This window comes from Caloenas nicobarica, chromosome Z (assembly GCF_036013445.1).
Source record: "Caloenas nicobarica isolate bCalNic1 chromosome Z, bCalNic1.hap1, whole genome shotgun sequence".
Classification (NCBI taxonomy): Eukaryota; Metazoa; Chordata; class Aves; order Columbiformes; family Columbidae; genus Caloenas; species Caloenas nicobarica.
Genome location: NC_088284.1, coordinates 73,715,323 through 73,728,178, shown reverse-complemented (window position 1 = coordinate 73,728,178; position 12,856 = coordinate 73,715,323). Strand labels below are relative to the sequence as shown.

The window sequence follows — 12,856 nt, the reverse complement described above, 5'->3', positions numbered from 1 at the left end:
TTAAGAATAATGCTACATCCCCAATCAGTTTCAATGGGCTCTCCTGGACTGCTCTATGGAAGTTCTGAATAAATAGCCCTTTCCCTGAGGTAACAAGGCTGCCCCGGGCCCCTCAGAAGCCAGGGCCAGCAGTTTAAAGGCAGGTGGCGCCCCCACCTTCGACGGCGGTGGCTGAGGGCAGAGAGCACACGTGCCACAGAGAAGCCGTTGGGAGCAGAAAGGGCGGGAAACCCGCTGACCGCGCGGCCGCAGGCGCCGAGGCCGGGAGGGACGGCAGCCAATTGGGTGGACGGCAGCCAATCAGAGGCGCGACAGCCAATCAGGGGCGCGGATTCCACTTCCCACGCGGGCGGGAGGCGGGGCGGGGCGCGGCGGGGCGGGGTCGTCCTGAGGGAAAGGCGGTCGCGCCGGGGTGCGGCGGGGAGGTGCTGTGCTGCCGGTTAGTTTGTGTATGTATTGCTCTTCGTTTCTATTGTACATCGCCACCTAGCGACTGCCGGTTCTTTGCTGATTTTGAGAACTGCCGATTTGAAAACATTTGATGCTGGCAGAAATAACCTGATACTTACTTAAAGTGATGGTCTCTGGAGTTCTTGGAAAATGAGACAGGAACTGGAACAGGCTCCCCAGGGCGGTGTCACGGCCCCAGGCCTGACAGTGTTCAAGAAGGGAGTGGACAACGTCCTCAGACACACGGTGTGAACTGTGGGGTTGTCACATGCAGGGACAGGAGTTGGACTCGATGGTCTTTGTGGGTCCCTTCCAACCCAGGACATTCTATGATTCTTTGGTCATATTGTTTGCAGTTTTATTGTTTCTCTTAAAAACTTAAAAATCTTTAAGTGTACTTGGCTTTCATTGTATCCTGACCCACTAGTATTTCTAAGTCCCACTTTTTCCGTTTTCAATTGGAAATTTGATGCGTACCTGATTGAGATGTTTTAATGTTTAGTGATTAAGTGACAGACCCTCAAGAAACTAGTAGGACCTTAAGTGGCTACTAAGCAGTTCACTACCATTAGCTGTATTAATTCACAGTTATATTGCTGCAAGTAATAGTTGCAATTCTATTGATTACTACCTGTATGAATGCGTGGTTATATTGCTACAAAGAAATATTTAAAAATTATTTGTGTTAATAGTAATAAGTTGCACTTCTACTCCCTTTTTTCAGTTAGCGTTAAGGTACAAATCTATCCCTCCTCACAAACCTTCTTGCTCCACCCTTCCATGCCAAATCTGTTGGACATAGAGCTGATGGAGGGTCCAGCAGGTTGTCCCAAGGGTTTTCCTTAGCCTCCCCTGTGTTTTTCATCCACTGGTCAGGTTCACCACTGTCTCTAATCATCCACACTTCTTAAATCAGAAGGTTCCCTTCTACTTCATTCTCTATCTGATTTTTAGCCTTATTCCCTATTTCTTTCATTTTCCTGAGCCCACACAATTTTAGCCTAATATCACGTTAGTGATTCCTACTGGTACATATATATGAAGACAGACTTGTGTCACAAGTTTCTCTTGTGACCCTACAATTCGCATTGGTTACATTTCATTAATGTTTTAGACTTTTTGGATAGAATTATCTTACTTTAGCATTGACTCTCCTACCTAATTTTAATTCAGAACAAGTATTCTCTTGCCTTATGCATACCTGAGCAACACTGTATCCTGTTTTACACCCATACAGTATCTTTGTATAGTTTTCACCTCACTCCTAGTTCCCAGCAGAAATATCAACTAATTTAGAGACCTCGTGTTCCAGCAGGACCTCTTACTTACAACTCGCCTGCTTATACAGTCACCTTTTCCTTTGTAAACCCGAAGGAGAGAAAAAATATCCCCTCATAAATACACGAGGCAGTGAAAAGTTTAGGTAGCTGAACTGCTATCTTTAAAAGCTAATTTAGAATCCATAAAATTAATTTAATATGTCCAATTCTTAAAATTATTGCTTAGGGGAGGTAATATGTATTGCTTACATTCACTTAATGGCTTGAAAGATTTTCTGTGAAACAAGCAGCAAGAGGCATAGCTAAAAAAAAAAGCCCAGTTCCTTTGGATAAAAATCAAATGTCCATGGTCTGTAGTTGGTCTGCTACATCATTCCAAAAGAAGAATGCTGAATGCTTTGGGTAGCCGCCTTCTACAGAAAATTCAGTCCAAGGTGCATGTGCTAGCAGAAATTAGGAAGTTACTTGTGTTGAACCTTAATTTCAACTTTCAACATTCTTGCATGATATGTGAAGTTTTAAACTAACGCATATTCTATATATCTTGTAGACAAATGAAGTGTTGAAAGCATCACAAAACAAGATGTTTGCAGCTTTACAGTATCGCGCAACAGACTACTTATATGAGGTATAGTTTTAGTATGGCTTATAGTATTCTGAAAGAAGCATGGCAGTAACTGAAGAAAAGACTGAGTGCACATTAAAAAAAGATATAGAGAACTTTCTTAGGAATTCTATTTCAGTGAGGTTGTTATAGTGCACTTGGTGGGATAAAACAGTGGAGAGATTACAGTTTGGGTTTTTTAATTGAAGTACAATTTTGCCAAAACCAAAGAGTTGGGTTTTGGTTTTGTTTTGTTTTCTTTTATGTTGCGCTTTTAATTGTGGTTTATAGCCACTTTCCTGCTCTGAGCTTTCTTTGGAGAGTGCACTGTGCCTTCTAATGCTTAAAATTAAATTAGTTACCTTTTTGGAGAAATAATGCAATTTTCTAGGTATCTTAATATGTGCAAAAGAGAAGAATTACAGTTCATGACTTTTCTTGCCTGAATTTTAAGTAAGGCAGTGCTGACAGCAGGACAAATGAAAGTGGTAGGAAGAGAAATGTTTAGTGACCTACCGAATGACTGCTCTGGAACAGAGTGTGAATGTTGCTCTGTAACACCTCCAGAAGGGGTTAGTGGACGTGATCACACATTTAAAAGTATTACAGACCTGGATGTGCAAGGGATATGCAGTGCTAAAACAGCTCCTTATTCCACTCTTGTGCCTAACTTCTGCCTTCCTGCTAGAAAGTACATGATAGTTAAGCTGGCTTTTCAAGCATTTGGTGTATCAAGTCCACTTACCTAATGCTTCCAGTTCTTAGGAAATGCTGGAATTCGATGAGTGTATTAAACTCTGATTCCTACACACATCTGGCTCATGTGGATGTGGAATACTGCTCTTAGTGCAGTCGTTTATGCATTTTTATCAACCCCAGATATAGTTTTTCCAGCAGCCCAGTGTCTTAGAAGAAAGGAGCCTTTTCAGTTATTAAAGACACAAGAGTTCGATTCCTCATGATCCTGAGAGCTGTAGGTGTGATTACAAAGTCATCTTAGAAGTTCAACATTCTCTTATTTTGTTAACTGACAATATATGCAAGCTGTATGGAACTATAAAAATGCACATAATATCTCTTTATTGCAAGAGAAATTTGCAGAGATCTCTACATTTCCTTGAGAAATAGGGGTAAATGTGGACTGATTAAACGCCATAGCCGTTTCTAATGGCGTTGAAAAACATTTATGTATTTGAGAAAGGCAAGAAAGGCTCTGTATTAGCAGACTTTGTGAACTACTTCAGTTTAACCTGTACATTTAGAACTAATTCATTTTAAATGTTTTATAAAATGCATTTTTCCTGTTTTAAGGCCATTAGCTGTGACGATAGCCCTAGGATATAATTTTTCCACTTTACATCTGTGATTGTAAACAATTTTAGCTATTAAGCTAAATTTAGCCTCAGTAAAACCACACAGTCGTGTTTAAAAGGTCTTTCTGACTCTGTCATATTATTGCTTGTGTTTATTTGTTCAGTAGTTTCTACTTAAACTCCAGCAGGTCATTCCTCTGTAACCTAGGAGTACTTTGAGAGCTGTTACGTCACAATCCTTACAGCTTGTTTTAAGGAAGAGAAAGGTTATCATTGGCCTTTCTGTTCCTTTGATCTCTACCAGGAACTTCACTAGCTGTACTTTATGATAAATGCAGTTGTTTCAGTAGTGCCTTCAATACCAATTACTTAAACTGACATGTGGCCAGTAACATGTAGAAGACCTAGGACCAGTTTCCTGTAGTTGCCTTGTTTCTGCTGTCTTTGCCCAGAATTTGTAAAGGAGAAGGTCACTGGTGAAGTCTCATGCTTTGACTAAGGCAAGAGGGAATGCATTGGATCAGTATGGTGTTTATCAATTTTTTAAAAGAGCCTTCTGAAGAAAAGATGCTATGATAGCAGTAGTTTTTGCCTTTTTTTAAAAATCAACTGACACTTACAGAATTGAAACTACCCCACAAAGGATTAAACTGAAATGGAAAAAGGATTTGTAATAGTGACCTTTCACAGAAGTAACTGTGTTTGTTCACATTGCTTCCCATGTCTTATTTTCTTTTTTCATTTTCTTTCTGCCTACACAATGGCACTGTTGTACTGGTAGCAATCCAAGTCAGTGAACTATTTATAGTTCGTCACCTGAGATGTCTAAAGGTACAAGCTATAACTGGTTTGACAGCATATGCTGAAATGGGTGGACATTTCTAGGACCTAAAAGCAACAGAGCTGAAAAGAAGCAATGGACTTAAAACTAGAGAAAAATTTCTAGTCCCGTTCATGATGTTCTCCCACATTTCTATAGGTAGTTGCCTTCTCCTATATGCCTTTTATACCCTGCAATTCTTGAGGACAACTTCTTTCTAAGCTATAAACTTGTTAAATCCAAACACCTATGTAAGAATAATTTTTCTCTGCTTCCTCAACTCACTGTTTTTTCTGTTGTTCTGTGCTATTTATATAATACTGCATGCAAACTTCTGTGACAAAAGAAATATTGGATAGTTTATTGCAGGTGGTCTTCAGTGAAGAGTAACTGAAATTGCCACATTGACAATTTGATTCTAGAATTCAGTTGATTACTACCATTCTCCCTTGTTGTTTTTGTTGAAGATAAAGGATTTATATAGGGTTTTTGTTAGCTGATAATGGCACATGAAAGCTGAGAAGCTTTAGAATATTACGAGCACTTAAAACAGCAATAGTAGGAATGATTTTAAATTATTTCTGGTCAGCTTATACACATGCGTCAGTTCAGGAGACCAATGCAAGTGTTAAGATAAGCGCTTGTAATTGCACAAACAATGTTCGGGGAAGTGTAGCTAAACATATGTGCAGTTTTGCATATGCAGCAGTGTAGATTAAAAGTTATACGTCTGGTAAATGTTAATATCTTCTGTTAGTTTGGACTGTCAGTTGTTGATGACAATGGGAGTGTTTGAAAAGGTAGTGTACAAAAAGAAAAAGTGGAACTCTCTCGTAATTTCATCACATGCCTTTTTCGTGCAGAGCATGGCAAGGCAGAAGTTTTCCATCTGGAGATTATCACTTTGCTTTCCTCCCTGCTTACATCAAGATGGAGAGTATCATCTCACTGGACTCTTTGCTGATGATAAGTATAGGAAGCCATGGACTAGGAGTAGGTTATATAGTCTTTAAGTTTTAGTTTAGATTTACTGTGGATTAAAGGAAAAGCGTCTGTCCGTGCATAATACGATAAGTAAAAAAATAAATATGATAAGTAAAATAATAAATTATTTCTGGAAGTAGGAGTATGTCAGATCATATAGCTCTTGATGGTAGAACATGTTCATTGCCTAAGTTGAAACAAATAGGTAATGGATATTTATTTGTGAATGGCACCATAAATAAGGGTGATATTTGATTAGTTTGTAGAGATCTCTGGAAAACTTACTGTCTGGACATGTGGTTATGAAAGAAAAGCAGTGATCAAAGATAAGTAAAATACTAAATCTGATTAGTTGGGAAAGGTTTGAAAGATGATGCTGAGGTTTCGAGATGTTGAAAAAATGGAAATTTGCAAGCATAGAGATAAATATATGTATATATATGTATTTGCATCTTTCTGGTTTATCTGCATTTACTTTTGATAAAGGAAACTAACAGCATTGTTTCCTCTGTATGTCCTGTGTAAAGTTTGTTTAGTCTCTGCAATGGTTTGATCAATACATAAAAATAAAAATTTATTCTAATGTTTTTCCTGTGATTCTTTTTCTCTTTTTTTGTCTCAGTTACTCCAACACAGAACATGATCACTATTTCAGTATTGGATCAGTGGAAGAAAAGTTTATCTGTGGAGGATTTCCTGGAAAAGTCAGTAACATTAAGTTTAAAACATGTATGATGCCTTTGATATCATTCAGGTACTTTGTGAATCTTAAGCTAATGGCAATAACGGAATATGGAAATGTTTTCTGAAGGTAGCATGAGTACAGTGCACTGGAGGTAGATGTACACTGTAGCAGACAGCACAAAGATGGCTTTTCCACTTGAAGTAGTATTCTGTTCATATGGAGTTCTCTGCATCTTTACCTCATTTTTGTAATGGTTGTGTAATCTATTTATGATGTTGGAGAAAATGTCTGAAATCTGTGCATGAACTTGAAGGTAAATCATGAGGACATTTTTCCTCTCTCCATCTCTTAAGACAGTTATCTCTTTTAACTGCAGGTGAAGCTCTTTGAAACATGGTATTTATAAATCTTTGAAAAGGTGTAAAAGGCAGCTATAAGAAGTCAAACTTGCATTATAGCAATTGAAGATAGATGTATTTATGTTAAAATTGTATATGTAAAGTCAAAATGCATAAGATGAACTCTGAAATAGAGTTCATTTTAAAAACCATTTGGCAACAGTCTTTCCAGCATACATAAGACATGAAAGAACATTATGGTTCTGCAAAAAAACCCCAAAAAAAGTGTGTATTTCTGCTCTCAAACAATTGTCAGTGTGAAAGAAATACAGAAATTACGTTTTTGGTTTTACAGACCAGTCTTAAAGCTATGTTATCTTCAAATCTGCATTAAAAAATGATTGTGAAGAAAACTTGTAGTTGCAGAATTATGTAATCATGTAAACACCAGGCTTGCCAGTACCTTTCAGCATCACTCTTTGTGATTTCGCTATGATACAGTTTGCAATTGCATTGCTACGTATTATTTTTTCTCTGCTCATTCACAGTACAGAAATGATCATGCTCATAGAGTGGTTCAAGGCTGTGCAATGAATGATGTGGCTGTCTGTGAAATTCTCCTTCTGTTGTGTCAATGGAGAGATGCTTTTCCTGTAGAAGTGATACTGCATGAAAAGGGAGTGCACAGCCCTTCAAAAACGTAGTTACTGCAGGAGAAGAAAACCAGAACAAAAAGCACATAATGGGAAGTTTTTTGGAGAAAAAACAAAACAAAACAAACAACTTTAACCTGAATTTAAAAGGACAGTTAACTCTCTTGGTAATCTTCTGTGTAATTATTTGATCATTAGGTAATAACCATAATAGGCTCTGGAGAGGTTGTGTTTTCCTAATATTATGTAATTCGTGGAGCTTGGTTAAAGAATGCTGTCTGGGGAGCTGATTCTGGGTTTGGCTTTGTCAAAACTCCTGTATATCATCTGAACCAAAAACTCTGCAGTTATCCACTGAATATGCTACTCTTATTTTCTGACAGACCTAGAGAAGATGAGTCCTTGTAACTGAAGTTGCTTGGAGAGTGCTAGTGCTTTAACATGCAAAAATGCCAAATACTTTGAAAGACTAGAGAGTTCATATCTTAGATTGGCACACAGGATGAGTATCTTAGTTTCGTTCTAGAGAATGCAGATTACAATATTACCATTTTAATGGAAATCTTGTGAACATTAATGAATTCATTTTCTTTTTTTGTCATAATGCTGTTAGAAATATCCAAGACAGTGTATTTGTATTCAACTTGGGTTTTGTTAAATGACCTACAGTCATATGCTCAATAATGAAGATAATAGCATTGAACAAGTTTCATGACTCAGTCAACTAGAAGATTTGAAAAAAAATTGTTTATAAGCACGGCTTTACCAAACACAGTACCCAATAGAGCATGACATAGTGTCACCTTTTAAAAAGGGTCAAAGTCCAGTTAAAAGTTTTCTGATGTTTCAGTGACTTCCTCTGTAATTTTCAACATTATTTTGCTTTTTTTAAAAAATAGAAGGAATAAATAACTGGAAAACGTTCTCGACTTTGGTCCTTTGGTTTCATAGTACTAGTCTTTACCTTCTGAACACAACAGAGAGATGAATACTTTGTAAGAGAATTGAGTGGGTTTCCTTGTGATGCTTGCATTGCTCTCTCAGATTGATGGGAAATCTGTTCTATGGGCTAACAGCCATTCTTCTCTTGTCTCTCTTGGGTTCAGATAAATAACACATGTTGAAGTGGCTAACTTTTAGCTGTGTAGGCCCTCCTTTGCATCTTGTCCTTAGGCTTGCAGTACTAAGTAAAGAAATGTCTGAGTGCTATTAAAATTTGGACTTGAAGCCCTAACTCTTCCCTAACATTTGACTTACAGAGAATGCACATGATTTGAAAGCTGGGCTGACTTTAACTGCTGAAGATAAAAAATTGAAATTTTTAAAAAAATATATTAAAGAAAAGAACAGTTTCAAGTGGACACAGAAATTTTTTTGTGCTATAGAAATAGCAAAATCAAAGTACAAATAATGCACTTACTTGTTTAGGATGCCAAAACCAACATGGAAATGTTATTTTGGAGACTTGCATTTGAATAGCTTAACTAGGGTTAGACTAGATAAACTCTGGAGGTCCCTTCCAACTTCAACCATTTTGTGATTCTGTAATCCTGTAAACTGGAAGCATTCAATCATATTTTCAGGTTTTAATTCAGTCCAGCATCTATCAATGTAACCAGTAGACCACTGCATTTTTGAAGAAAACTATATAGATTTTGAAATTTTATGACAACAATGTAACTACAAAATGAATTGCGTCTGAAAAGATTCTGCCTTATGATGAGCTTGAACTGTAGGTTTAGATTAATACTGAAAGGTGCACTGAAGAAAAATTGAAATTATATTCTGCATCTTCAGGAAAAAATAAGACTATTATATGTACTATAATAATCCTTGCACCTTCAGAGAGTGATAGATGTTTTGAGGATGCTGCAAAACCCATGCAAAGATGTCACCCAAGATGTTGTCTAGACTAGTAACAGTAACAGAAAAAGAAATTCCCAAGTAAGTTGTAAAGACACAGTGTTGTTTAGATATCAACTGTTAACAATCAAGAGTCAGTAGATGCCATCTCAAGGGATATTAATTGCCAAGAATGAAGAAATGTATTAGACCAAACAGCATTTACTTCTACTTGTTTTAGCACTTAGGTTGGTCATAACATCTAGAGAAATCTGAAGATATCATTGTATGTGTTGGACTGTAGTTACGGAAAATTTGAGATACTTTATGTATTTTGAAATGAGCTGGGCTTAGTCTGTGTACCAGTGAAAGGTTAATTGGAGTGAGACTAGGAAACAAGAAGGAAGGAGTTAAACTTAGGAGGAAAGGATGTGTGTGTGCTTCAGGTTCTTCAAATGTTTTGCATTCAGTTTAAGGTAAGTAAAGAGAATCTAAGTAACTCAGGTATTTTAGGATAGTGGTTTCCCTGTGAGTGGGACTGAGCAGTATTAATCCACATAATTAATCACAAATCATTTTAAGTATTCCTGATGGGGAACATAATATACTACCATGTATTTGCAAAGCAAGACACACAAAAAAGAGGGAAGAATGAGCAGTCAATATGGTAGGTGGTTTATTTTGCATATTTAAAACTTGACCTCCAGTAAATATTTTTTTGGTAGATTTACTGTTAGTAAGGAACAGAAAGTGAGTAGCATGACAAGTACATTTATGGATAACACTCATTTCTTTCTAACAGTCACAACAACAGATTACAGGAAATAAGCAAGATGTTATAATCTTTTCAGAACTGGTTGGAAACAAGCACTAAAATGTTCTGCTATTGTAATTTAAACCAAGGGTAGGCATTTTTTCTGGAGTACAGTGTTCACTGCTGGGTATGGCTCACAGGAGAACTGTAGTCCTGGAGTTATACGAAAAGGCAGAACCAGTTAAAAGATTCTAGACTTATGGTTTGACATAATATTTATCAAAGTATGTCCCAAATGTGCTGATATGTAATACAGTTATAATTGAGTTCTGTATCTTTGGATTGCTTATCATAAGATGCAATACATTCTATTCTAAAACTCTGCTCAGAAGATAACTTTATTCTGTTCTAACAGTAGGCACAAGTTTTTACTACTAAATAGGGTCTTTGTGTAGATTTTTTATGCTTTTCTCTGTGTTTAAAAACTTAGGTAACTAGAGTAGGAGAGGAGATACTTTGACAAAAGCTTGTCAACTTGGGGTTTTGGGGATTGTGATCTTTTTGTTAATAGTTCTTCATGTAAGCCAGTGAGGAGTGTGAGTGACTGAACAAAGAGGTCAGTGAAATGGACTGATATGTTAGGGAAAACCAGTTCAAAGTGCCAGGGAGCCTAATAGCCCCTTGGAGAGACTAAGAAACAAGAAGAGGACAAGAAATAAGTGGAAGAAAAACACCGAAGAGGCACAGAGTGCCTAGGCAGGGTTGAGAGAACACCTGGCAGGGCAGCATATAAGGAAGTGAGTCATTAATCCCTAGAAATTACCAAATGACTTAATTAGATAAATCCCTTTAATTGTATAAACTGCCTTATTAGCTTCAGTACATACACTTAATCACTGAAGTACACTTAATACTGCTGAAAGTTTCACTTCATATTGTAAACATCTAATTGAAGATAAATACGTTAAATCTAATGTAGTACCTTCTGTGTTCAAAACACTGTACAAGCATAGATGTATGACTTGAACATATGTTTCTGCACTTAGCATAGCCTGTCATTTAAAGTATTTACCATTTTCCAGAACAGCCTTACTAAGACTGGAAAAGGCTGGCCCATGTAGTCTCAAATCAGCAACTCACTTAAGCATGATCTATCTATAAAAATATAGGAAACCCCATTGATTTCAGTGAAGTGGGCCAACGTGTTACTCGGCACAGTGTTCTAAGGTCCATGGATTTTCAAAGACATAGGCCATATTAAAGTTTGGACATTAATTGTTATCAATATTGCATAGTTATTGCTTGTGAACTATACTACTTATAGTCTCAAAATTAACTTTTGAGCTGTACTCAAAAATGTTGTGAAAGAGTTGACTTCTTTTTTAAAGATGTGTGGTAGAGATTCCTTGCCATTACTACCTAAGCAGGAAGGTCTATACTGAAATTCAGAGGTACACTTATATAAGGATTCCATTTATGACATTTACCTTCAAATGGCTAGCAAATAGCAAGACTGCATAATGCAAAGGATTATTAAAAAGCTGAATAAATCAATGAGATGCACAGTTGAGAAATCAGTTGTCTGAAATTATACTAAGTTCAATAATTATAGATGAGCAGAAAATTTGGGTTCTTCAGAAGTGTTGGCACTCATCAGTCAGACTCAGTTTGTTCCAGTCCATTTATATGAATAACATAGCATTAACATGACCGTATTTTGATTAGCAATTACAGATATTTTGTCTGTGTCTGGATGCATAATTAGCTCAAGACTATGATTTTTTTTTCTGTTGTCAAATGATTTTGCTGTTTATTTGCCAAGCAGGTTTTTTTCTGACGAATAATAGTAGTATTGAGATTAGTATGAAAAGCGACACGAAAATGAAGTGGTTTTGTTTCATTTGTCCTGTCTTTTCCCTATTGCAGTTACCTGCAATTTCTGCATGATATTTGAGATGCAGCTATACGTTTAATCCAGCAGCAATTTTTTGTCACGAATGTTATGACATCAATAGGTTTGATGCTCTTTTCCAGCCTTTATTTTTTTGTTCCATTTAATGCTGGTGGTAAACAAAAGGGGCTTTTTCTCAAGGAAGATTTAAACATGTATTTTGACCACGGATCTAGTGAATAGTTACAACAACTCTAATCCTGATCTTCTTCAGAGAATATGGTGATTATAAAAGTTCTTAGAGGATCTTTTTGAGTGCTGTTGATTCACTGAGGAGTCAGGGAAGTTATGACAGTGCTTTTACAACAGCTTAAGTGTCAGGTGTTTTCTTCTGCTTTTTAGGAAACCTATCTCCTCTCTAGCATTCCATATTAGTAATGAAGTTATTCCAAGTTCAAATCCCTGCTCTCAGACGGACATAGAAGAATCTCTTTTATTTCTGAAGAATGTTTTTAAGGAAGAGTCCATTGAAGACCAGTATTCAAAGATTGACAATGCTGCTGAATTTAAAGAACAACGGCAAGGTAGAGTGTTTAATTCACTGTTTTCTAACTTTCTGTGGAGTCAGCTTCTGAACTTCCATAATTTTTGTGCATGATCCAGAGACGTTGAAGAAATCATTTGGGTGATCACAGCCTTTGCAGTTGCAGAAGTTATAACCATTTAAGAGAGATTTATTCCCTGGACAAGCAGGGCTTATCTTAACAGTTCAGGATAGATGCAAGCCAAAACAAGAGTCAGGCTGATCAAATATACGGCAGAAGGTGATAAAAAGTATCACAATAGATAAATCTTACCAGGCATTGATCAAAATGCTAATGATCCTTTGTACTTCAATAAAATTAGATCCTTGTGGCATGTTCTCTTAGCATGTCAGGAAGGAAAAGAAGTAAGCAGTTTCTGCTTTGTGGTTGGGATGATGATAGTTTGAATTGGGTTATGCACACATTTAAAATGTAGCTAATAAATTTTTACTGGGCTATAGCAGTGGAAACCAGTAAAAAAGTTAAAATCTGTGAAATATGAAGCACATTGAATGGAAAAGCTAAAAACTTAATTTGGTTCAGTCATTAACTGTAGAGCTCTAATCTTCTTCCAAGTTGCATTAGATTTATGAGATTACAAACAAATTTTCAGTATTTAGCATGCTGTTAATAGCCTTTCTGTTTTGCATAGGCTGTG

General features: G+C 36.7%; 1 protein-coding gene across 1 annotated transcript in view; it reads left to right on the top strand.

Moving 5' to 3' along the window:
* SHOC1 (shortage in chiasmata 1) overlaps window positions 1-12,856 on the top strand; it is a 103,396-nt gene that overhangs the window by 48,163 nt on the left and 42,377 nt on the right. The window contains exons 3-6 of the mRNA XM_065656948.1: window positions 2,281-2,358; window positions 5,331-5,460; window positions 6,074-6,155; window positions 12,017-12,198. Coding sequence (XP_065513020.1) covers window positions 2,281-2,358; window positions 5,331-5,460; window positions 6,074-6,155; window positions 12,017-12,198 — 472 coding nt within the window. The remainder of the gene's footprint in view (window positions 1-2,280; window positions 2,359-5,330; window positions 5,461-6,073; window positions 6,156-12,016; window positions 12,199-12,856) is intronic.